We start from the raw sequence: 26,884 nt of genomic DNA on the forward strand, positions 1-26,884 counted from the left end.
AGTAGTTGCGTGTATGTAGGTATTATGTAGATTAAGCAGTGATTAGATGAACCAAGGGCAGCATGGTATTTATTTTTGGTATTGCAGTCGTCTAAAGTGTTATTTTCCCTCGTTGGACAGTCTATGTGCTGCCTCTGAGAATAATTTGGGGTGAGTCTGAGTGTTTTTTCTCAATTTCGTTTACTTGTTCTGCGAACATTAGCAGTTCTGTGTGCATGCCAGCTTGTTCGGCAAGATTTAGCAGTGCTTTGTTATAAATCTTGAGGCGAAATGTCAACACCGACAAGGACAAAAGAGGCAAACTCACATGAGTAAAATAGCTTAAGGTTTGTAGGGATTTGCGAGTTTAGACCCTACGCGTGTTCACGAGTCGAGGAAGATATAACCAATGATTAGAAAAAGTTAACAGCAAATTGATTTATTACAAACGAATGTGCCGTACATCTTATCTAGGTATCTGCCGCTCACGAGACGTGTGTCTTCAGGCAGGATAGCCAAAGATGAAGAGAAAAGCTTCCTAGTAACACAAGGTTTTTATATTTATGGGTCCATGGTAAAAGTGGCCTGGTCCTGGGCCGGGATGGTAACTTTCCCCTCCTTATCGGGTGTCTTTCATCTCCACTGCAACGCCTGGGAGAGGAGGATGGCGCCAGCCGGTTTTCTGCGTACAAAGATCAAGGACAACCACCGGCTCCACAACACATCCTGATTAGAAAATGGACAACACTTTATCTGTTGATTAAATGTATGAGGTCATATTTGAGCCAATAATGAAAGTGCAATAAAAGTAAAATAGTCTTCAAGTTCAAGAACAGTGACTCTAAAAGTGGTCTGCAGTGTCTCCCGAGGTGTATGACATCTGTACACCACTTTTGATTAAAAAGAGGAAGTCCACTCGTTGAAAATAACAATGTATCAGATAGGTCATGTCATTGGTTCTGTAACTTTAAAATAAAGATTTTCATCAGATATCATTTAGGATTGTGTTGAGGATGTTTATGCCAGCAATTACGAATTTTCATGGGTGCCGCCATTTTGGCAAGTCACAAGACCTATGTGCACGGATGTGACGTGTCATGTGCTCAAACTGAGGCTCGGTTACATTCCTACACAATTATGGCCAGCGCTGATTTCTCGGATTTATCATCATCTGATGAAGAAATAGAAGTCTTGGTTGATCGAGAAGACAGAGGAATACGTCCATACAGATTTGAACATGTGGCTGTCAATAATGTTGAATATTCGGATGGTTTTTCAGATGAGAATGATGCGGACTCTGACTACTCGGAGGCCTACGCGCGAGACATGAGTGCATAAACAAAGGCCCCCGGAGCTCGCTCGCAAAGCAGCGCCGCTGGAGCCAACAATATAAGGCCTACCTTTCACTGATGGGTTCTAACATCCTTCATGGCCATGAGTGCTGTCCTCAGTGTAGTCCTCCACTAGCTGGTCTAAATGCACTCTAACATCGATAGGATGGAAGAATAGTGTGTCCTGCGCGTGGGCCTCCAGGTAGTCAGTCTGGCATCATTCCTGTTCAAAGAACCATCCGAATATTCAATATTATTTACAGCCACAGGTTCAAATCTGTATGGACATATTCCTCCGTCTTCCCCATCAACCGATACTTCTTCATCAGATGAGGATAAATCTGAAAATCAGTGCTGGCCATAATTGTGTAGGAACGTAACAAAGCCTCAGTTTGAGCACATGACAGGTCACATCCACACACGTAGGTCATGTGACTCACCAAAATGGCGACTCCCATGAAAATTCGTAATTGCCAATATACAGTAAATATCCTCAACACAACCTTAAATGATATCTGATGAAAATCTTTATTTTAAAGTTACAGGACCAATGACATGACCTGCAGTATCTCATAGAATGTTATTTTCAACGAGTGGACTTCCCCTTTAATATAGAAGCATATTCCACCGCCTTTTGTTGTCCCCGACAGCTCCACAATGCAGTCTGCTCGGTGAAGTTCAGAGCAAGGTAGCATAATGGCACAGTCACACAAATCCAAGTCTCCGTGAAGCATAGAGTGGCGAAACATCTGTAGTCTTTGTTGGTTATCAGAATGATAGCTCTTCCATTTTTTTGGGAAAGAAGCATAGATTTGTCAGGTGAATTGACAGAAATGCCAGTCTGTCTCCTCTCTTGCGAAAGTTGTAGACTCCTTGATGGTTAGCAAGTCTTCCCTTGTGTGTGTGAGTCCAGAGACGAATGAAAAACACAAAAACATAGTACTACGGCAGACCATACCGAGGCAACCAGATAGGGGCTACAAGTGATACAAGATGGCACCTACCAGTGCAGCTGCCTTTGGTACGTGTTCCTTTGTATTGTTTATTTTTGTGTGTTTTTCGGTTGTCTTGGGACTCAAGTACAGAAGAAATAGCATGCTACCCATCAGTCTTTTTTTTTTTTTTTTTTTTGAGAACCCTCACCAATTCACTGAATCTTTTCCTGGAGTTACACATCGGCGCTCTCTTCGGAGCGTCGTGGTGTAGATGGCACAGAGGCTCACGAACCTGTAGACCTTCAAGTTCTTGGGTAATACAGTGAAGAAAATAAGTATTTGAACACCCTGCTATATTGCAAGTTCTCCCACTTAGAACTCATGGGTCTGAAATTTTCATCGTAGGTGCATTTCCACTGTGAGAGAGATAATCTAAAAAGAAAAATCCAGAAATCACAATGTATGATTTTTTTTAATGATTAATTTGTGTGATACAGCTGCATATAAGTATTTGAACACCTGAGAAAACCAATGTTAATATTTGGTACAGTGGCCTTTGTTTGCAATTACAAAGGTCAAATGTTTTCTGTAGTTGTTCACCAGGTTTGCACACACGGCAGGAGGAATTTTGGCCCACTCCTCCACACAGATCTTCTCTAGATCGGACAGGTTTCTGGGTTGTCGCTGAGAAACACGGAGTTTTAGCTCCCTCCAAAGATTTTCTATTGTGTTTAGGTCTGGAGACTGGCTAGGCGACACTAGAACGTTGGTATGCTTCTTACGGAGCCACTCCTTGGTTTTCCTGGCTGTTTGCTTTGGGTCATTCTCATGTTGAAAGACCCAGCCACGACCCATCTTCAATGCTCTGACTGAGGGAAAGAGGTTTTTTCCCCAAAATCTCACAATACATGGCCGCGGTCATCCTCTCCTTAATACAGTGCAGTTATCCTGTCCCATCCGCAGAAAAACATCCCCAAAGCATTATGCTACCACCCCAATGCTTCACAGTAGGGATGGTGTTCTTGGGATGAAACTCATCATTTGTCTTCCTCCAGACATCGTGAGTAGAATTATGACCAAAAAGTTCCATTTTGGTCTCATCTGACCACAAAACCTTCTCCATGACTCCTCTATATAATCCAAATAGTCATTGGGGAATTTAAGACGGGCCTTGACATGTGCTGGTTTAAGCAGAGGAACCTTCCGGGTCATGCATAATTTCAAACCATGACGTCTTAGTGTATTACAGTCACCTTAGAAACGGTGGTCCCAGCTCTTTTATAAGGTCATTGACCAAGTCCTATCGTGTGGTCCTGGACTGATTCCTCACCTTTCTAAAGATCTTTCAGACCCCACAAGGTGATATCTTGCATGGGGCTCCACTCTGATTGAGATTGACTGTCATGTTTAGCTTCTTCCATTTTCTAATGATTGCTCCATCATTGGACCTTTTTTCACCAAGCTGCTTGTCAATTTCTCTGCAGCCCTTTCCAGCCGTGTGGAGTTGTACAATTTTGTCTCTGGTGTCTTTGATGAACACTTTGTTTTTGGCCATGTTACAAGTTTGAGTCTTACTGATTGTATGGGGTGGACACGTGTCTTTATGCAACTAACGACCTCACACAGGTGCATCTGATTCAGGATAATATATGGAGTGGAGGTGGACTAAGGCAGCACAGCCTGTCACAAGAGCTGCTGAGACAGTTCTACATAGCTGTCATTAAATTAGTACTGTGTACCCCCATAAAAGTCTGGTTTGGGGCGGCAACTAAAAAGAACAAAAGAACAAGCTCTGACTGCAACCGACAATCTAAACCGCTGAACAGATTGTTGGCACCACCCTACTCACCCTTGAAGAATTGCACATCACTGTAGTTAGGCCCAGAGTGGGCAGGATCCTTTCTGACCCTTCACATCCTGACCACCAGCTCTTCCAGCTCCTTCCGTCGGATAGGTCCGACCACTCAATGCAAATCTAAACGAGCATCATTCAAACATTTTTTTCTCTCTTGCAATTAAGTCAATAAAATTTTCATCAGCAAACCTATATTCTGCCTTGTGCCGTTTTTGGGAGACACCCTCAACACCCTGCTAATCCAATCAGTATTAGTATTAGTAATACTTACTGTTGACTGTCGCATGATTTGTCACTTTAAACTACACACTTTCCCCAACTTTCATTGCACTGGTCTATCACGAACGGGTACGGGCACACTATATAAGCTAACATAATGTGGGAGGTTGACGAACGGTCAATGCTCGACTGCATCGTTGCACAACTGTGCCTCTGGTAAGAAATAGTTCTGTACTAATTGAATGTCTATTGTTTATTCTTGTTAGTTTGTTTTTTCTTCTCCGCACTCAACATGAATGTCGTACCAGGACAGCAACGACTGCCAGAGACAAATTCCTTATGTGTTGTTACATACTTGGCCATTGAAGCTGATTCTGATTATAATCTTCTCATCAGCAGGGGAACACAATTAAAGTGCATACGCTTCATTGTCGCTGTAAGCTCAGCAAGGCTTCCCCTCCGCAAGGCACTAGTTCTTGGACAAGTTTAGATGTCCCACCTTTGAGTATTCGGGTGAAGGAGACGTATTTGCGAATGCTCGCGTCATTCTCGCCGCCCCACCGCATCTTATCCGCATTGACATTCTATGTAATCATGACACATTAAAGGCCCAAAATTCGTCCAGTAAATATGATGCATAATACTTTGAATGATTCCTAACCAGTGTCCCATGAGTGATCTTCGGGCTTCTTCTTTTCCTTTCGGCTTGTCCTGTTAGGGGTCGCCACAGTGTGTCATCTAAGCCTATCTCGTGCATCTTCCTCTCCAACACCAACTGCCCTCATGTGTTCCCTCACAACATCCAACAACCTTCTCTTTGGTCTTTGTCTTGCTCTTTTTCCTGGTCGCTCCATCCTCAACACCCTTCTACCAACATACTCACTCTCTCGTCTCTGAACATGTCCAAATCATCTACGTCTGCTCTCTCTAGCCTTGTCTCCAAAACATCCAATTTTGGCTGTTCCTCTAATGAGCTCATTTCTAATCTATCCAACCTGCTCACTACAAGCAAGAATCTCAGCATCTTCATTTCTGCTTCCTCCAGTTCTGCTTCCTATTTTATCTTTAGTGGCACTGTCTCTAATCCGTACAACATGGCCGGCCTCACCACTGTTTTATAAACTTTGCCCTTCATCCTAGCAGAGACTTTTCTGTCACATAAACACCAGACACCTTCCACCAACTGTTCCACCCCGCTTGGACCCGTTTCTTCACTTCTTTACCACACTCTCCATTGCTCTGTATTGTTGACTCCAAGTATTTGAAGTCATCCACCCTCGCTATCTCTTCTCCCTGGAGCTTCACTCCTCCTCCTCCGCCCCTCACATTCATGCACATATATTGTGTTTTACTTCAGATATTCTTCATTCTTCTCCTTCCGAGTGCGTGCCTCCATCTTTCTAACTGTTCCTCTGCCTCCTCTCTGCTTTCACTGCAGATCACAATATTATCTGCGAACATCATAGTCCAAAGGGATTCCAGTCTAACCTCATCTGTCAGCCTATTACTCCCACAAACAGGAAGGGGCTAAGCGCAGATCCCTGATGCAGTCCCACCTCCACCATAAATTCTTCTGACACACCTACGGCACATCTCACCGCTGTTCTGCTGCCCTCATACATGTCCTGTACTAGTCTAACATATTTCTCCGCCACACCAGACTTGCGCATGCAGTACCACAATTCCTCTCTTGGTACTCTGTCATAGGCTTTCTCTAGGTCCACAAAGATACAATGTAGCTCCTTCTGTCCTTCTCTGTACTTTTCCACGAGAATCCTCAAGGCAAATAATCTGTCAGAACTATCAATTACTACCGCAAACAGGAAGGGGCTCAGAGCGGATACCTGATGTAGTCCCACCTCCACCTTATATTCTTCTGACACACCGACAGCACATCACACCGCTGTTCTGCTGTCCTCATACATGTCTTGTACTATTCTAACATATTCCTCCGCCACACCAGACTTGCACATGCAGAACCGCAGTTCCTTTCTTTCTCTGTCATAGGCTTTCTCTAGGTCTACAAAGACACAATGTAGCTCCTTCTGACTTTCTCTGTACTTTTCAATTAGCATGCTCAAGGCAAATAATGCATCTGTGGTACTCTTTCTAAGCATGCAACCATAGTGTTGCTTGCATATACTTACTTCTGTTCTGAGTCCATTACTCTTTCCTATAACTTAATTGTGTGGCTCATCAACTTTATTCCTCTATAGTTTCCACAGCTCTGAACATCGCCCTTGTTTTTAAAAATGGGGACTAGCACACTTTTCCTCCATTCTTCTGGCATCTTCTCTCCTGCATATATTCTATTGAATAAGTTGGTCAAAAACTCCACAGCCACCTCTCCAAATTGCTTCCATACCTCCACTGGTATGTCATCAGGACCAACTGTCTTTCCATTTTTAACTCTGTTCAGTGTCTTTCTAACTTCCCCCTTACTAATCATTGCCTCTTCCTGGTCATTCACGCTTGCCTCTTCAACTCTACCTTTTCTCTCATTCTCTTCATTCATTAACTTCTCAAAGTACTCTTTCCATCTACTTCGCTCACTACTGTCACCAGTCAACATATTTCCATCACTGTCCTTGATCACCTTTACTTGCTGCACATCCTTTCCATCTCTATCCCTCTGTCTGGGCAACCTGTAGAAAACATTTTCTCCCTCTTTCGTATCCAACATGGTGTACATGTCATTATGTGCCTCTTGTTTAGCCTTCGCCACCTCTACCTTTTCCCTACATCACATCTCAATGTATTCCTTCCACCTCTCCTCAGTCCTCTCCATGGCCCACATCTTCTTTGCTAATCTCTTTCCTTTGTATTGTGCACCCTTCTGGCTGCAGATAGACAAAAAAAAAAAAAAAAAGCAAACAAATACACAAAGTCAACACATAAAATACACAGTTTACATATTACTTAATCTATGTTAAAGTTTTAAGTCAGATAAGAGCTATCAAATAAACACAGTCAGCACATAAGTTACACAAATCACATACTACCTTTGTGAAATTATAATGGATATGACAATTCAGAGGACATGTGGATGTAAGGGATGAGGTAAGGTTGTTAGTGTGCTAAGCTAACTTGGGCCGAGCAGCCTCTCGTCCAGTTTCACCACTTTGTCTTCAATTATTCACATACTCCAACAGGGTTACAACAGTAATTGCATCTTAAAACAACAGCATTTCTTTTTTAACTTTCGTCATTGTTCCGGAGAGTAAACATAAGCAGCATGTCTAGCTCGTCTTTGCTCTACATTGCTCAGACTGTGTTGCTAACTAAAGCATTGGTGGTGGGTGCTGTCATTATAAACCACACTGATGGACTGCGTAAGTAAATTTGTAATTTTGAGTGTACCCCTTTAAGAGTGGAGGGGGACAATGTAAGGTAAACTCGGAAAAAGAGTGTGTGGTCAAGCAGCAGGTAGTTGTTCGCGAAGGATCCGTGTGCTACCTAAAAGAAACCAGTGGCTTCTCCTTTTCATTTTTTACAGTACGTATGTGAATTCTGCCATTGGATGTAGCAGGCAATCATGGCTCACTTGTTGAATCACATTGCAAAATGCCACAAACTGAATAGCTGTATGTTATTATTTCAATTTGCATTGGATTTTTTGTTTGGCGCGCAACGCAAAACATCTGTGTGAAGAGCCCACATCAGCGGTGCACAATTGCTTAGAGAGAACTGACATTTTTTTTTTTTTTGGCGTGCCGTCCTGCGATCGACCAAAACTGCCTCCTCGCGATCGACGGATTGAGCACCCCTGAGATATCCATTTCACCTACTGATCATTATTAGTGAAAGTTTTAGGTCTATTTTTATCTTATTTGTTGCACCTTTGTTTCAATGTAGTTTCATGAGTTTCTGATGTCTTTCTTTTTGTGTGTTAGACATCCATCCATCACACTGAAGAGGACCAGGTTGTTGCGCCCCAGAATGCCTTCTTGTCTTCCCTCTCAATTGTACCAACACTGCCCTTTCCAAGTGAAGAGAAGGACTGTCAAACATCAGACCTTTGGGATGTAGAAGACTCTTCTGGATATGGTAGTGGTTACAAAATGCGTTTGGCTTCCAACGTACTCTCCTCGTTATCATCATCATCATCATCCCCAACACTTCCTCTATCATCTGAGCCTGAACCACTGCCAAGAAACACTTCAAATTCAAACTTTGGCTTTTTCTCTGTCGGTGTTTTTTGTCCACAGGCTCAAGCCTATTTAAATGATGCATCCAAACACTCAAGCATAAACACAGCCTCACTTTCTGACTGTCTCTTGAACTCAGCCCACAGTCTAGTTTCAGAACAAGTTAGTTTAACTCCAAAGAGTATACAGCCAATTGAGGTGAAAAATGTGGTGGGTGGAAAAACAGATAACGGAGATGTTAACCTCCACTCTCTAATTTTGGGTAGGTATGTGGAGGAAGAGGAGGAGAAAAATATTTTTGACCAAGATACCATCGATTGGCAGGAGCATGACAGAATGTCAGTGATTGTGCCAGAGACTTGCAACAATACTGACGAACCCGTTGAAAGAACCTCTTCCCCTGTTGATGAAAAAGACCAGCAAGTTGAACAAGTTTTATACATGAGGCGCCCATCATCTATCTTGTAGGATATACTACGTAGTGTTGGTTAATTTTGTGTTAGCTGGTAAAAGTACTGATCAAAATTCATTTTCATAAAATAGCACACTTTAAAACTCTTACAGTGCTTTAGAGTTAATTTGGGATGAATTTACAGTGATGTGAAAAAGTATTGGATTTCCTGATTTCTTAATTTTTTTTTTTTGCATATCATACAAATGGTTCAAATCATCAAACCAGTTTTAATATCACTCATAGACAACCCAAGGCAATACAGAATGCAGTTTTTAAATGAGAATTCAATTTATTAAGGCACAAATAAAACATTTCTGACCCTCCTTTAAAAAAAAGTAATTGCCTCCCCCCCTTTGTTAAAAATCACAAAGTCACTGTGACTCAGCACAAATTTAGGAAAGGTGAGTCTCGAAAAGGTTACAGAGCCATTTCCAAGGCTTTGGAACTCCAGTGAACCACTCTCAGAGCCATTATCAGCAAATAGAGAAAATTGGCAACAGTGGCAATGTCAAGACCCATCGGTACGAAGGAGGACCCAAATGCAGGACTACGGACACGCAGAGGCAGTTTGGGAAAAGTGTTCCAATGTCGGGGATCAGGCAGACAGTCAAGTAGAGCAGTGGTAATTAAGACGTCAGGCGTAGAGAGCAGGTCCACGGGCAAGCAGGGGTCACAACACGGGAGCTCGATCAGAGATAGCATGAGTATCAATTACATCAAGCCAGACCGTCCACTGGGTCCTATATTTACACAGGGGTTAATCACTGCCGATGAGGCACAGGTGTGCGCCTCCTTATCAGTGCAGCTGTGCGGGGACCCGCCATGACAGTACGCCCCCTCTAAGACGGGGATCCCAGACGTCCCTAAACAAAAGAAACATACATACAAAAATTAACATGTCCAGGGGCGGGTGGAAGGGTATCTGGGGGAGGGCCCCTCCCCTCCCCCAACCCTAGTCTCTTGTGAGCAAGGCGTCTGGCTGGACAGGTCAGGAGGACGACACGGACGACAAGCACCAGGGTCCCTACGGGTGATTCGGGTAGACGTCCTCGAGCAGGAACCCAACGGCGAAGCAGGAACCAGACAAAAGCATGCAACTGCTCCGGACGAAGGCCTCCCAAGATGCGGTTGCGAGACGACCAGGTCTCGGTCGCCACTGAGGCTCGGTCGGGAGGTGGCCAGGGGCCGGTCGCCACCGAGGCTTCATCATGAGGCGGCCGGGGATCTGTTGCTGCCGAGGCTAGGTCATGTAGCGGATGGGAATCATCAGGAGTGAGGAGGACGACGGAGAGAATGACCAAAGCCATGACCGCCACGATCACAATCATAGCAATTCCGATGCCCTTCCAGTTTCGGCGTGGCCCATCTGAACTGCCCAGCTCCTGTCGCTGTCGAGACAGGGGGGTGGGATGGCCGCGGGCCGGTCGCCGCCGGTATTGGAACGAAGGGGACTGTGATGCCATAGCCGTCTGCTGGACAGGAATGTGAGGGTGTCGATGAGCCGTCGCCACCTGCCGGACCGGAATGTGAAGCAGCTGCGGAGCCATTTACCCCTCCTGGACAGGAACGCGAGGCGGCTGTGAGCCATCGCCACGTCCTGGACAGTAACGTGAGGCGGCTGCGGAGACATCGCCACCTCCTGGACAGGAACGCGTGATTTGGAGAGTGGCTCCTGAAACACCACAGGTGGCAGAACGCTGCGTTGTTTCTCTTTCAGTGTTTGCCTTGGCACTCCTGAACTGGGCGCTTGTTCATGAATGAGAGTCGACTCCTTCAGACAGAATCCGACTGGCTCATAGTCAGGGATCCCGGAGGAGAACTGGCAGACACTAGAGGGCATGAACAGATCCTTCTTGGGAATAGCATGGAGCGACGGGAATAATAAAGTCCTCCCCCTCTTAACTGGAGGAAAATAGATCGCCTCATCTTTATCTGAATTCACTCCCTCCTCGGAATTTAAGCCCTCTGCAATTCGTTTCTGAGTCTTGTTCTTTGGGAAAACACACGTTGAAGGCACTCTAGCAGGCCTATCTTCAATCGCCAATTCCATCCTTTTCATTCGACGGTGGCCCGGAAGCCTGTCGCCACAGCGACGTCAGTGTGACGCGGCAGTGAATCTGTAGCCACCAGCGACGTGAGCTAGGTTCGTATACCATTCGGATAGTCGATGGATACTGTGGCGTGAGAATGGGTCAGCAGCGCGTCTGTCAAAACCGCGACGTAAGGATGGCGAGGTGGCGGATCTGTTTCTACTGCAACGTGAGCTCAGCTCGGTAGCGGATCAGTAGCTACCGCAGCGTGAGCTTGCAGTGAAACCGTTAAAACCGCGACGTGGGCGTGGCGAGGCGGTGGATCTGTTTCCACTGCAACGTGAGCTTGGCTTGGTAGCGGATCAGTGGCTACTGCAGCGTGATCTTGCAGTGAATCTGTCAAAACCGTGACATGGGCATGGCAAGGTTGCGGATCTGTTTCCACTGCACCGTGAGCTTGGCTCGGTAGCGGATCAGTGGCTACAGCAGCATGAGCTTGCAGTGAATCTGTTAAAACCGCAACGTGGGTGTGGTGAGGTAGCGGATCTGTTTCCACTGCAACGTGAACTTGGCTCGGTAGCGGATCAGAGGCCACCGCAGCCTGAGCTTGCAGGGAATCTGTTGCAACCACGACGTGGGAATGGCGCGGCAGTGGATCCATTGCCACAGCGACGTGAACTTTGCTCGGTAGCAGGTCCATGGCTACTGCGGTGTAAGCGTGATTTGTTGGGAAGTCTGTTGCCACCGCAATGTGGGCATGGCTCGGGAGCGGGTCAGTTGCCACTGCAACATGGGCATTAGCCATCAGTGAGTCTGTTGCAACCGCGACGTGGGCGAAGCTCAGCTGGTTATCTAATCCCCGCTGAACCTGGGCCAGTTTGGAGCTCTGCCGCTCTATTTCCGCCCGCATTTCGTGGTAGAAAACTTTGTGATCCTCGCGTCGCTGCACCTCTGGATTTGGTGACCCCTCCTCCCTCTGGGCTGGAAGTTTCGCCACCAGCTCCAGGTCTTCTGGTTTGGTCGTTGCCAGTGAGGAGTGGATAGACAACGATGGTGTCTTTGTCGCCGCACAGCGGGAGGTACAAGGGGGGCACCCTGCTTGGGCGTCTCCTCTGGCCGCCACGCGGAGGACCCGGTAAATGGCCAAGCTGGTTCCCAAAAAAGGATTGGAGGACGAGGACTTGGCCCTACCAGCCGAAGACACTCGGGAGCTGGAAACATCTTCTTTTCCTTTCGGCTTGTCCCGTTAGGGGTCGCCACAGCGTCATCTTTTGCCATCTGAGCCTATCTCCTGCATCTTCCTCTCTAACCCCAACTGCCCTCATGTCTTCCCTCACCACATCCATAAACCTTCTCTTTGGTCTTCCTCTCGCTCTTTTCCCTGGGAGCTCCATCCTCAGCATCCTTCTACCAATACACTCACTCTCTCGCCTCTGAACATGTCCAAACCATCGAAGTCTGCTGTCTCGAATCTTGTCTCCAAAACATCCAGCTTTGGCTGTCCCTCTAATGAGCTCATTTCTAATCCTATCCATCCTGGTCACTCCGAGCGAGAACTTCAACATCTTCATTTCTGCCACCTCCAGTTCAGCTTCCTGTTGTTTCTTCAGTGCCACCGTCTCTAATCCGTACATCATGGCCGGCCTCACCACTGTTTTATAAACTTTGCCCTTCATCCTAGCGGAAACGCTTCTGTCACATAACACACCAGACACCTTTCGCCAGCTGTTCCAACCTGCTTGGACCCGTTTCTTCACTTCCTGACCACACTTTCCACCAATTTCATAGAAAGAGACAATTAACATATTTATTATTTTAATGCCATCACACAATCCAGGAATATTACCAAACATGATAACATCTGGTCACTGCCAAAACACCACAAACCAAATTACTCAAATAAAAGCCACAAAAATGTCCATCGCCTTTAATATGGAACTTATAAATGTAGTCTGTGTCTCTTTTCGTATTTAGTTGTAAATTATCAAATTTTAGATCCCAAACTTGACTGATTTGACTTCAAACTTGGCTGGGTCCGGCTGCATCTACAGTTCTTAGAGAGCCATATTAGCTTCTCTATCTCTGTGTGAGATAGTGGGAGCGGAGGCAGGATACCTTCAATAACGGTGAACACACTGGCTGCCAAACCTATTTCATTTGGCCTCTGGACTTGAAGGAAGACTTTATCAAAACTAATAGGAATGGGAGCACACGTTAAAAGTTAGTAGATGAGGGTTCAGTGTTTCTTTTAATGCCAGAGTTATCCACAGATTTCCCCAAGAAACATCTCTAAATTGGAAAAGTGTTATCGAAATTCCTCTCTCGCTCAGATATTCCAATGAGCCCGGCTGGAAAACTGACAGCCAATCAAACGTTTGCCATGCCTGTGCTGCTTCCTGTTCTGACCCCCCATTGCTCGTGGACACGTTTCACCGAACGGAGAACATCCACTATCAGGCATTTTGTGGCCGATTTTTGTGAAAAAATTACAAACAAACAAAACAAAAGTAGCATAACGTACAACATTAAAGCTTTGGTGGTTGAGCCCGAATACACACAGCTGCCAGCTGACTTGTTGGAGAGGGGGCGTGGTACTAACGACGAACAATAACAGTCCCATTATATGGACCGCGGAGATTTAATGGTTTTCTGAGGAGTTGGTTTTGATGTAGAGATTATACAGCAAGCGTGGCCAGACTTTTTTCCCCCAAAATTGTACTTTTCAAGCAGTCAGCCTCTCTGGAATGACCGGCGGGGGTAGAAGTTGGTGGGTTTGGGGTGGCGAAGTTGCACGTGCGGATCCCCGTAAATAGTAACCAGGAAGTGTTGTGAGCAAGGAGCCAACAAAGTATAACAACGAGTCGATGCTCCGTGCAATTATTACCCGCCATTGAGCCAACAAAACAGAAATAACAGTGTACAATGTTCAAGAGTTTGAGCCAGAATACACACAGGCCGAAGTCGATGTAATGGGAGGAACGTGGCACTGACGACGAACAATAACAGTCCCATGAAATGGACCGCGGAGATTTGATTCTTTTCTGAGGAGTTGGTTTCAATGTAGAGAATTTTTCTTCCCCAAGTTGTATTTTTCAAGCACCCAGCTTCTCGTGTTCGACCGCGGCGGGAATGGCGGGAGGGGGGGGCAGGGGGTTTGCATTTACGCATCTCCGTAAATCGTAACCGGGAAGTGTTGTGTGCTTACACGTATATATCTATCCATCCATCTTCTTAGCTGCACGATAGTTGCAGGAATGCTGGAGCCTATCCCAGCTGTCAATGGGCAGGAGGCAAGTTTACACACACGCAGACACGGGGAGAACATGCAAACTCCACACACGGAAGTCCGGGATTGAACAGCTGCGCCACAGTGCAGCCTCATAAAATATGTTGTTTCTTATACAGTATTAGCACGAGAGGCTATAACTAAGCAGCTAATAACCAGTAATGATTAGATGCGTGCAAATTTCCCCTGCTGGTGAACAAGCCTCAACTGTGACAGCCACAGCTCTATCCTGTCAGGTTAACTCCTTGGGAGGTTAAAGAAGGAGAAATTTTGGTGCATTTTCTCAGTTTTGTTGAACAACACGTCGGCATCTTGGCTTAGCTAGAACAAAAGGTCTGTAATGCTAAGTACCGGCAACGTCAGGGGTGGAGTCAAGGATGTTTCTTCCGCGTTTGGCTGTGAAAGCTGGCACACATCCAGATTTTGCTTGGATTTAAAAAATATTCTTTATTTTCAATTTTTTTTACAATTAATGCCCAAAATATATGTAATAATAATATTACTTCACATTGGAGGGTTTATTGTCTTGTGAATTTTGGGGAGAGTCTTCCTTTAAATGCTTATCCACATCTCTCTTGTTTTGTTGACTTGTCTGTTTCTGACTACCACTGCTGTTATACTGTATATATAAGTGTGTGTGTGTGTGTGTGTGTGTGTGTGTGTGTATGTATACAGTGTATATATATATTTTTTCCCATGGTTTTATTCAACAGGAGCTTTATGTGTGAACTTTGAGGCAACACTATCTCACCTCTGAAATGACTGAAAACTTCACCAATGTTTTGTTTTTGTTTGTTGTGTCACCAATGTCTTTTACCTGCACCCTTGAATGTTTTGGTTGCTGATTTTAACAGCAGATTTCAGACGAACTTGGACACAGTTAACAACACAACTCCCTTTGAGAACTGTGGAGTAAGTACACTCAATTATCCAATAGTTTGCACAATTGAAACTCTTTAATATGACGCTGAGAATTTCAAGAAATGCGTACTTCTCCGAAATGATCGCTGACCACATAAATAACCCCCAAATTGTAAATTAATCATATCTTTAAACATCTTCCTGTTAATCCCAACAAATTATCTTCCTGAGGGATTACACAAACCACTTGTGAGTAAACATTAACAATACCAAATCTAATATATATGTGTGTGTGTGTGTGGTGTGTGTGTGTGTATATATATATATATATATGTTTGTCTTGACACCAGATAGTTTTGCCTTAGTTAATGCTATGTTAACCTTCTCTCAACGGTGAACCTTATTGTGAAATTAGATATTGACGCAAGTTTATAAATGTTTATTTACATACCTTCTTTCCAAACAATGTGACACAAACAGAAGAGTAATTGTTTTTATTTCCCCACCTCCTGTTCATCCAAACCTCTAAAGTTGTCATCTACAGTATCAGAGTTGAAGAGCCTTAGAAAGTCTTTGTCACTGTCGATAACATTTTCATCTCGGGTTGTGCCGTTCTCATATAGCAGTCCAGCATTTTGAAATACATTGGTGATTGTTGATTCTTTGCTTGCTCTTTGATGCTTTTAAGATACGAAAAAAATGGTTAGCCATTTTTTGTGAAAGTTTTTAAATTAATTAAATAAAAAATATAAACCACATTTTCCACACTGTAAAGCGCTCTGCATTATAAGGCACACCTTAAATGAATGGGCTATTTTAAAACTTTTTTTTCATAAACAGTATAATGTGCACTGCATTATAAGGCACAAAGATTAGATGCTACAGTAGAGGCTGGGTTAGCCATCTCGCTTTATTCCCTTGGAAACTGTTTAGTCTTTACTTGGCGCAGATCATCTTGTTGTTTCCTCCACTTCCGCACCATTGATTTGTTAATGTTAAATTCTCTCACTGCTGCTCTATTCCCCTGTTCTTGTGTGACTGATCGCCTTGAGTTTAAACTCTGCGTCGTAAGCGTCTTTACATAAACACACAAATGCAAATCAAATGGCAAGCTTCGCGCAGTCATATATCCCAGCATGCACCGCGTGCTGCTACTTTTACAGGGGAAAATAGATTTTGCATCCATGTGTGTCGTGCTGCGTTATGCTTTGAGCGCACTAAACCTAGTTCTGCATTTGACACGCTCTGGGTAGCTTCAATGTCTTCTGCAGGCAATTGAGGTAGATTCTTCTACGCTCAGTGGAAGTCGATTCTTTTTCTCCACACACTTGAGATAGATTTTTCTTCTTCTATGTGCACTGAGGATAGTCTTCTTCTTCTACACATTGGAGGCATCTGCATATGCTCGAACCTGCATTATCGTGCATTTTATAGTGTGACATCTTTGTCATGGTCTATGTGATAGTTGGGTTGGTTTTGTTTTATGTTTTCCTGTGTTCCATGTTTTCCATGTCCCATGTACTCATTTTGCTAACTCTTTAGCTGTTAGCTGTGTCAACCTGTTCGAATTAACCTCCTCATTTGTGGTGACCTTTGTTTTCCTCGTTTCGTCAATCTGTGTATTTTGAAGAAGTCCGGTCGTTTGGATTAACAATGTATCCAATCGGCCATGTCATATGTACTTTACCTTGAAAATTTGAGGTTAATCCTCTATCATTTAATGGTGTTTTGAGAAGATTTTCATCAGCAATTATGAATTTTCATGGGTGCCGCAATTTTGGCGTGTCACATGACCTACATGAGCAGATGTGACGTGTTACATGCACAAAGAAAGAAATCATTGCCGGTTTGTAGTGTCTTTACATGTGGTACTACCACGATCGGACACAGTAAAATACCTTACAGTACCTCGAAATTTTGCCATAATTCGGATAGAAATAATCTGCGAAATGTTCGGTGTCATGTTCTGCCCAGAAAGAAAAAGAATCATTTAAAGGCCGGAAACCGGAGTGCCCGGAGAAAACCTACACAGGCACGGGGCGAACATGCAAACTCCACAATTCTCCACACCCACACCTACACACACACACACACACACAAAACTCCACCAAAAATCTCCACAATAATCAAACCCCGGTCCTCAGAACCGTAAGACCAATGCTTTATCAGCTGAGCTACCGTGCCGATGTTGTGGAGGCAGTATTAAATGCCACCAAGCCAAAGATAATTTCATTATCAATTAGACCCCGGCCACCTTGTTGGCTAAAACAACCTTTCCCACAATATAAGGCCGACCTTTCACAGATCCGAACCATCCGAATATTCAACAATATTTACAGCTACAGGTTCAAATCTTTATGGATGTATTCCTCCGTCTTCCCGATTAACCTGTACTGCTATTTCTTCATCACATGAGGAAAAATTCAAGAAATCAGCGCTGGCCATAATTGTTTCCCAATGTAAGCGAGCATTTGTTGGGGCATGTAATATGTCACATCCACACACGTAGGTCATGTAACTCGCCAAAATGGCAGCGCCCATGAAAATTCCTAATTGCCGATAAACATCTTCTCAAAACACTGTTAACTGATAGAGGATTAACCTCAATTTTTCAAGGTACAGTACAAATGACATGACCTATTGGATACATTGTTAATCCAAACGGACTTCTTTAACTCCCTTGGTTTCTTTTAGATCTTGTCGGTCCATTGGTTGTTGATATCATCTTTGTCCATGCCCCTGCCATTATCCTTTTCTCCCACGTCTGGTCTGGTCTAAAGGTTTTCTTTGTTACTTTGATTATTGGTTGTTTGACTCTTCAGTTTATTGTTTTCGGATATTAAATATCATTTTTTAAGATTCTGGACTCCTGCATTGCCATTTGGGTCCTCCATATCTGTGCCTTCCCTTCCTTGCTGTCACTCAAACCGTGACCTAATTGACCAATCAAATCTGGAGCCAGCGGGAAGAGCGTGGTGTCTCCCGTCACGTCGCCAGTCTGCCTCTCAGCACCCTCACCCTGCCAGCAATACCTACCTGACTCCGACACCGGTTTTGATTTGAGTGTGTGTCCTAACAATAGCACAAGGCAGAAAATAGTAGGCTTGCTGATCAAGAATTTAATGACTTAATTGGCAGAGGGAAAAAAACTGTTCAAATGCCTGTTAGTTTTACTTGCATTGATTTGTTGCACTTTCCCGATGGAAGAAGCTGGAAGAGCAGGTGGCCAGGATGTGGAGGTTCAGAAAGGATCCTGCCCACTCTGTACTTAGTTCAAGTGTGTGCAAGTCTTCAAGGGTGGGAAGGTTAGTGTCGAAAATCCATTTTGATTGTCCGTTGCAGTTGGATTTTGTACTTTTGTGTGGCGGCCCCAAACCAGACTGTGATGGAGATACACAGTATTGATTGGATGACCACTGTGAACAACTGTCTCAGCAGCTTTTGTGACAAGCTTCCTCAGAAGCCGCAAGTACATCCTTTGCTGAGGTTTTTTGAGGATGTAGTTAATGTTCTTCTTCCACATTAGGTCCTCTGAAACTGTAATTCCCAAGAACTTGAAGGTCTTCACGGTTGACACGACAGTTGGACAGGGTCAGGGGCAGCTGTGGTGAAGGATGCCTCCTGAAGTTCACAATAATCTCTCTCTCTCTCTCTCTCTCTATATATATATATATATATATATATATATATATATATATATATATATAAAACCCTCCTACCTGTGTACAATGCCAACCAACAATTTGCTGCTACCTATATGCTCAAAATATTGGGAATTATCTGTATTTATATTATGAAAGATTGTACTTGAATTGTTTTTCAAAAAACTGTCTGTACAACAATCATTAATAAAAAAAATCATTGTGCATGTGCTGATGTGCTGATGTAGTGGTAATATAATCTCGGGACAGGCCACAGGACACGCTTGTCCTGGTCCCTGTAATTGTCAGAACAGAATCCCTCAACAAGCTAAAATAAATGCTAAATGGTGGTATAACTTTTTATTAATACTGTAATACTACTTTTGTACTAATTGTCAGCTTCACCAATCAGACATTCATTAAACAGGACAAAAAAGGAAGCAAAGACACCAGTTCAAGTCTCGCGAGGAGAGAGGAGAGGAACTGTCTCGTACAATTCACCACTGCACTCTCTGATTATCCTCTCCTCAGCACCTCTATTTATTTAGTTTTAAGACGCCCCTTATTTACATGGATGTTACAAAAAGGAGACGACACGCAAAACAGTTTGAAACAAAGTGTACATGTTTGTTCATGTGCGTATGCATGTGTGGAAAATTGCTGAATACATGTGTGGTCATCATTTCTTTAACAGGCAGCAGTTCTAACAGTTCTGATGATTAGATGTTTTTGTTCTTGCTATCTCCTGCGAGGAGGCTGCCACGTTATCTAGGGCAGAGCAAAGCATTTCTTTATTGGAAGCAAATGTATGATAATTATGATCACAATTATTCCTACATTTCCCCCCTGTTTATCCTACATTTGCTCCCACGTTTTCTAGAGCAGAGCAAAGCATTCTTCATTGCAGGCAGAGACAGTAACTGAATTGGAGCAGAGCAAAGCATTCTTCATTGCAGGCAGAGACAGTAACTGAATTGGAGCAGAGCAAAGCATTTCTTCATTGCAGGCAGAAACAGTAACTGAATTGGAGCAGAGCAAAGCATTTCTTCATTGCAGGCAAAAACAGAAACTGAATTGGAGCAGAGCAAAGCATTTCTTCATTGCAGTCAGAAGCAGTTACTTAATACTATTTACAATTATTTCTACATTATCCTCCTGTTTATCCTACATTTGCTCAAATCCTTAAATCATCCAATAGATCACCCTTTCGGCTTACACTCGGAGGAAAATATAGCACTAATTACTTGTAATCTTCTGGATCAGAGTACAGGTCTGGAAGAGAAGTCATAACGTCATCATCGTGGTCAAGAATATCACTGTCATTACTCTGTTGTGCAAATAGTGGATATATTTCTGCCAATTTTGAATTTGTCGGGGCAATAGCAGTGGTTATAAGTTGGTTAAGTGATGCCTTTATGCAGGGAATACAACAACATCCACACAATGCAAGAATAGCTGCAAACAGCTATAGAAACTAGGACAGAGAACACCAAATTTTTAGATTTGCTAATTTTTTTTTTTTTTCTTCCACCACTCAGACCTGGCTGATGTATTTACACCAGAGTGCTCCTTCATCTTGTGGTTCAGGGTGCGGAGGCCTTGAATGGCCCTTGTGCATGACCCATCAGGTGCTGTGATATTTGGAATAAACAACACTGGTCACCGAACATTGAGCAGTAACCACCCTTCTCGGCCAGGAGCATGTCGACCGCTATGCGGTGCTGGAACGTCATGAGTGAGGTTGCAGCTGGTTGTTCCCTTATGGGAATAAAGCCTGCTTCCGTATAATTACCTAGTTTCTGTACATTGTAATGTATGCAGTTGATTCTGTCAACATTTTTATTCGGGGTTATCCATAACAAGATGGATTCCCATCCTGCAGCAATCTCGTTAACCAACTTATACTCATCTGGTATGCCGATGGGATGCCATTTATATCAATATATGTCAGATCTCCATCTTTCCAAGAGGACCTTTGCCTTCGGGAGAACCCAAGGGGAGGTCCAAAGATGGATGCGGCCAATTGTATATCCTCTGCTTTTGATGGAAACACAGTCACAGATAAGAGCAGTGATACCAGTGCACACGTTCCTGCTGCATTTATCAGTGTGTCATACAACTTTTGACCAACACACCACCACAACAAATCGCTGCATGGGAGCAGTGGGGCAGTTTGCAGATGGATATCATGACACCATGTTTTGTTGAGACTTCCCACCTTAAAATCTGTCCCTGTAAATCTAACACAGGAGAAATTAGCCAATGCAACATTAGTAGAAAATATCAGTTTATCATTTACTGCCTTAGTCGTTGGATAAACACTTTTCCATTTCTGAGAAGTGGTGTTAGGAGTTGTTTTAGTCATTGCCTCCAGGGTACATTGTTTTGGGATTTCTGTTGGAATTACACGCATTAGTGGCCCAGGGCCCATGCATGTGATGTAACTATAGTTTACCTTGGTAGCTGCATTCTTTATTAATAACAATGAGTTTTGTTTCCTATTTGTAAAAAAGATAATTATAATAATGAAAAAGTGTTCCTCAGGTTTTTCAGTTAAAAAAACTCCCTCCTTTGTATACGTACTCTTTTGTATGGCATCCGGGTCTAAGGTAGCATTAAATTGGCAAATGGTGAGAAGAAAGTGGGGGTTTCATTTAGCATAAGCCCAAAGATGGAATCCCCAGCAATTAGTCTCTGCTAAGGAATTGAATAAGTGCTGAAGTGATTCACTGGGAGGCCCACATGGAGTCCTCTTCTCATGCCTCGGTGACTCCCGCATAGTTGTTTACCAAGGTTATTTGAAATGAGGTTGCGCCTCTTTATCTTATGTGTGGTAGCCATAGTTGACTGAGTATAATTATTGGTTCTGTTGTTATGTATTTTTGTCAGCTTTACAGGTGTCCAAAAGTAGCATATGAACAAAAATATCATTACGGCTGTCAATGTTGCAGCCCAACATGCTTTCATATTATTTAGCCATTTTGAAGTCATGTCGACCAAGTCACCCCTAAATGAGTCAAGTGTCTTTTAAATCTTCACCAGCCTTCAGGTATTTTCAGATACTATAAATCTGCACCCACCATATGCTGGTCTTTGCTCACCTTTCCCCTTGGGTGACTCAGCTGTGATGACCTTTTACAGTGTGTAAGGTGTATCCACGTGTTTCTGCTATTTTGTCCATGTCATTCAGCTCTTGCTCAGTCTATGCCAGTGTTCGGATAAAACTGCATGTACAGTAGATGTTAATTCATAAACAGACATAGGATGAATAAACAAATGGCAGTAATAAGGTTATTAAAGCACAGTAACTTGTTCCTTTTTTTTTTTTTTGATGGTGTAGTGCAGGGATGTCGAACTCATTTCTCTTCAGGGACATTTCGAGTGAAGGCAGCGTGAGATCGATTCATGCTCAGTGATGGTGTCGACATCTGCACTGCAACTGGCTGGCGACCAGTTCGGGGTGGAGTCTGACGCTGCCTGAAGTTAGCTGGGATTGGCTTCAGCTCTCTCTCCGAATAAATGCAGAAGTGTTGCGTCAGGAAAGGCATCCGGCGTAAAAAAAAAATCAAAAAGACAGTTACTGCCGCACCACCATGACAGTGGCACAAAAATGGCTTCACACATCAATGCTGATAAAATTCCCAATTTGTTTCTAGTCCTATCAAATTGTGCTTGTGAAATTTCCTCGTGACACGCCATTGGAAAACAATGTTTTTTTAGTTTTTCAAAAGAAGTTAATGGATACACAGAATCCCCCAACTTTTTTATTTATTTTTTTTGCATTCGTTATCAATTAATAGCATTGGTATTATCTCTGGATCTGTGCAAACACGACAATCTTTTGGACACGTTTTTTGTATGTAGTTATCCAATTTGTTTTTTTTTTAATTTTATTTTATTTATTTTTTGGGGGTGGGACCTTGAGTGGTTCCCACAGGTACCACTCGAACAGAAAAATGAAAATAACGGATAGCGTTTTCATCCAACACCCAACAGCAAAATTTCACTGTTTAGTCACCATTATGACAGCAGTCTCACTCCCATGTGTAACCGGACTATAGCGACCTTGGCAGTGGGAATGAGAACAGCTATCTTCCAAGTGGCCAATAAAAGCAAATTAGTTTTGTTTGTGTTAACAATGGTTTCAAAAGCAAAAACTTTCCTACAATGAACAAATGAACTCAAGTACCCCTTTTTGCAATTTTTTAAGCTGTTTGGGGTTCTTAATAACTCCTGAAAGGGACCCACTTGTGTGTGTTTTTTTTCCCTTCATTATTCGTCTATCTCTCATTGTGTGGAAATTATTGGTAATTTGTATGGTCTCCCAAACAGTGTTTTGAATGGAATGAGACCCTTACATGCTTGTAATGTATGTATAGTTAGACTAAATCTATCAATGTGTCCAAATTGCCCCTACGTGTCATTGTGAGTCCGGCTGTTTGTCTCCATGTGACCTGCAATTGGCTGGCAACCAGGTCAGGGTGTACCTTGCCTCCTGCCCGTTGACAGCTGGGATAGGCTCCAGCCCTCTGCGTGACCCTTGTGAGGATAAGCGGCGAAGAAAATGGATGGAGGGATGAATGGATGTGTAGCTTGAGGAAACTGACCACATTTTGTATACACATTCCCTTGTGGATTATGCCGCACGCAGATCAAACAAGCCCTACAAAAAAGTTTTTTGCATACAAGGTAAATCCATGGATCATGTAATGAATTTGTACCAGAGCTACCATTCCCCCTGTTGAGACCTGAGACTTCCCATGGCTCAAGATTGCCGCCCACTTGAAAAATGTTTTTGGTAGAATTTTTTTGTATCTGTGCTGACATAATTCCCATTTTGTAATGTTGTACCTTATTTTTTCCACATTTTTAGTTCTGCTGGTAAGCTTTGTTGTTGCATTTTGTTTAACACATCATCTCAAAGTACGTCTTCATTTGTTACATGGTCAACTAATCCCATGAAGGTTTTGCTGCTTCTTTTGCTGTTTTATCTGTAAATCCATTTCCTAATGATTCTTTGTCTGTTTTTGATGTGTGTACTGCACATTTACATATAGCTATTTCTTTTGGTAATTGAACTGCTATGAGCAAATTTTGTAGTAGCTCTGCATGTGTCACTGTGTTCCCTGTCGTTGTCGCTATTCCTCTATTTTTCCAGTATTGTCTGTGTAGATTGTGATACCACCGTGAATACAGCAGCATCTGGTCTCAGATTGTTTAAGACTGTCCAATAAAATATTGTCTGTACAGTTCAGTCATCCCAATCCAAATCTGGTTCTTTTTCTGTCCAATCAGGAACATTTCGTACTACCAAAACAAATTGTCCCAAACTCTCCCACTCCTGTTGTAATGACGTGTGTGGTGGTGTCCATTCCTTGTGTAGTGCATTTAGTTTGTCAGTCAGTCTTGTTCCTGTCACCATGACTGATATACCATCTGAGTACAGATAATCATGATTTTGTCTGGTGTGGGCTGTTATAAGTTTATCTTATACTACATTGTCACATGCAATGAGTCACTTCCTACGTCATTTTGTGGTTCAATCACGTCTTGAGCTGTTTGCAGCAACAAATCGCCTGTTCTTATGGGAGGTTTGTTTGGACTATGTTAGGTGTAATAATAGAGCGCTGGGTTCCTATTTTGTAATTGTCTTCCCAGTAATTCCTTTTTTTCATTTTTTGCTTTTATATTTCCTGTCAGAGAGGGAATTAAGCCCAGTCCTAGTTTCAGCAAGCCATCTCTTCCCAAAAACGGACGGGGCAAATTAAAGTTGCATTTTGGGAGCATGAGTTGTGACATTTTTGATGGGGAGATGGCTGCTCTCTTCCTCATCTGCGGCCACAATTATTAAATGTTTCGCATAAAGCTCCATAAATTTCTCCTTTCTCTGTCAGAAAGGTGTCAATTTTCTTTTTCTTATTTTGTAGCACTCTTTCTGCGTGTAGTGCTTGGTTAACGTATTGTTACAGGCTGCCAGTCGGTTTTTCAATCCAATGTTTTTCAATCCATTGTTTTATAGGATTATTTGAATTTGCATGAAGAGCATTTTTTTAATTGCCCTTGATACACACTCCCTGGAGTGTGATTTTCAGGAATGCCACTGACTTTTTTTTTTAAACATGCATTTATTCCAAATCTGTATTCTTCAAATGGTTCATTGATGTTTTATTTTGCTCTTCCAATGGCAGAATTTTTTTTTTTTAAATCTCGCAGAAGTGCGCGATATTAACCCTTGAACTCCCTGCTGTTGTGAGAAAGTACTTTGCTGTCATCCAAATTTGTTGTACTTCCACACCATTTAAGTGGTAAGATTTTCTCAAGTCTTCCGTTCCCTGGACGAATTATGTTACATCAACTTTATGAGATGTGATACCTTTTATGGCCGTTTTCACATCATCTTGAGTCCAGCTTTTTTGGGGTTTTTTTTTTGTTTTTGGTTGTTTTTTTTTGGTTTTTGTGTGTGTGTGTTTCTCTTATTTTATCCTGCAGGTTAACTATATATATTTTTTGTGTGTATGTTTAGCTGGCAAGCAAAGTCATATTGTGTTATCCACAAATTTAGATGTTTTGTTTTAGTAGGACATTTGGTTTCTACAAACTTCTTGTCCTTACACATCATTATTATTATTATTTTTTTAGATGTTGTGTTTCAACTATTTTGCTATTTGTTTTTCCCCTGTTGGAGTCAGTGGTTCATCTAGGGTGACTATACTGACTTCCCCCTGAACAGGGTGACAAATACGTTCCGTTTGATGTAATTCTCAAGCTTCTACCACAAGTGGCGGAGAATTCTTACCTCTGCATCCTCAAACAGTTGTCACTCAATTTCCTGTTCAAATGAGGTAGCGAACCTCCACTCACACTTTTACACATGCACACGTTTCACGGAGCTCACGTACAGGGCACACCTTGCCCTTTTCTCAGTTTTATAGACTGATTAGTCTACTCGATAGTGACTAGTATTCTCGATGTTTGGTTCTGCCGCAGTCACCCAGACGCGCGTTCACTCATTCCTCATGAGTGTGGGAGTTTCCTACTCACCAGAGATGTCTTCACTTCCTTCGGCTTCTCGTCAACCCTCAGCCTCCGGGCGCTAAGTCGAGGCCCAGTCCTGGAAAGGGTCTCAAGTGCCATGGCCACGGTCTTTGCCTGGACGTCGACTCGGCCCCTGGAAATCTCAGGTATCTTGAGATCCGGCTGAAGCCAATGAGGCAAGCTATCGTTGCTTTGGACTGCGGCGCTACTTCCGGGTTGTCGGCGTCATTGGCATGAGTGATGACACTTTTTTTTTTTTTTAAAAGCAAACTCACAGGCAGTCGTTTTTGATCTTTGCTACAGTAGCTACAAACATGCTATGATAACGATCGTAAAATGCAAGCTCCCTGAGAGGTCATAGAGCTCAGGTTGGGGGCACACATTACCATAATATATAAACTGTAAATCAGGGGTGCTCAATGCGTCAATCGCGAGGCAGTGTGACCAAAAAAAAAAAAACGTCAGCCAATGTTCCCTCTAAACTGCACGCGTGTGCGATTGTGCACTGCTGATGCAGTCTCTTCGCAGATATTCTGCGTTGCACGCAAAAAAAAATCCAATGCAAATTAAAAGTATAACGATTCAATGAGTGAGGGATGACTGGTTGTTTCATCTAATGGCACAATTCACATACATACTGTAAAAAAATGAAAAGAAAAAGCCACTGGTTTCTTTTAGGCAGCACACGGAACTTTCTCTAACAATGACCGCTGCTCCGCCAAACTTTCTTTTTCCTAGTTTACCATACAAATCCCCCCCCCCCGCCCCCATCCCCGCTCTTAAAGACGTACACTCATAATTACAAATGTTACAGTACTTACGCAGCCCATCAATGTGTTTTATAATGACAGCGTCCACCACTGCTGCATTAGTTCGCAACACAGTCTGGGCAAAGTAGAGCAAAGATGAGCTAGACATGGTGTTGCTTATGTTTACTTTTGATATTAATGGAGAAAGTTTAAAAAGAAATGCTGTTAAGATGTCCTGACTGTCGGAGTATGTGAATAATCGAAGAAAAAGTGGTTAAACTGGACGAGATTTTCTCTGTTTGAGTGGGAAAGGTCTGGTCTGAAGCCAAAGTAGAAAGTGCAGGATCAGATGGTGTGTAAT

General features: G+C 43.1%; 1 protein-coding gene across 13 annotated transcripts in view; it reads left to right on the plus strand.

The window, feature by feature from the left end:
- The window catches only part of LOC133512214 (interferon alpha/beta receptor 2-like), a 157,243-nt gene that overhangs the window by 72,125 nt on the left and 58,234 nt on the right, over positions 1-26,884 (plus strand). For 6 of the 13 annotated variants that reach the window (XM_061841612.1, XM_061841616.1, XM_061841611.1 and 3 more), the window contains one exon: positions 8,213-17,658. The exons of the other annotated variants lie outside the window; for them this stretch is intronic. In XM_061841612.1, coding sequence (XP_061697596.1) covers positions 8,213-8,935 — 723 coding nt within the window. In that variant the 3' untranslated portion in view covers positions 8,936-17,658. Of the gene's footprint in view, positions 1-8,212; positions 17,659-26,884 lie in introns of those variants that run through there. 13 annotated transcript variants of the gene reach the window in all.

The sequence above is a fragment of the Syngnathoides biaculeatus genome, chromosome 14, assembly GCF_019802595.1.
Source record: "Syngnathoides biaculeatus isolate LvHL_M chromosome 14, ASM1980259v1, whole genome shotgun sequence".
In the NCBI taxonomy this organism is placed as follows: Eukaryota; Metazoa; Chordata; class Actinopteri; order Syngnathiformes; family Syngnathidae; genus Syngnathoides; species Syngnathoides biaculeatus.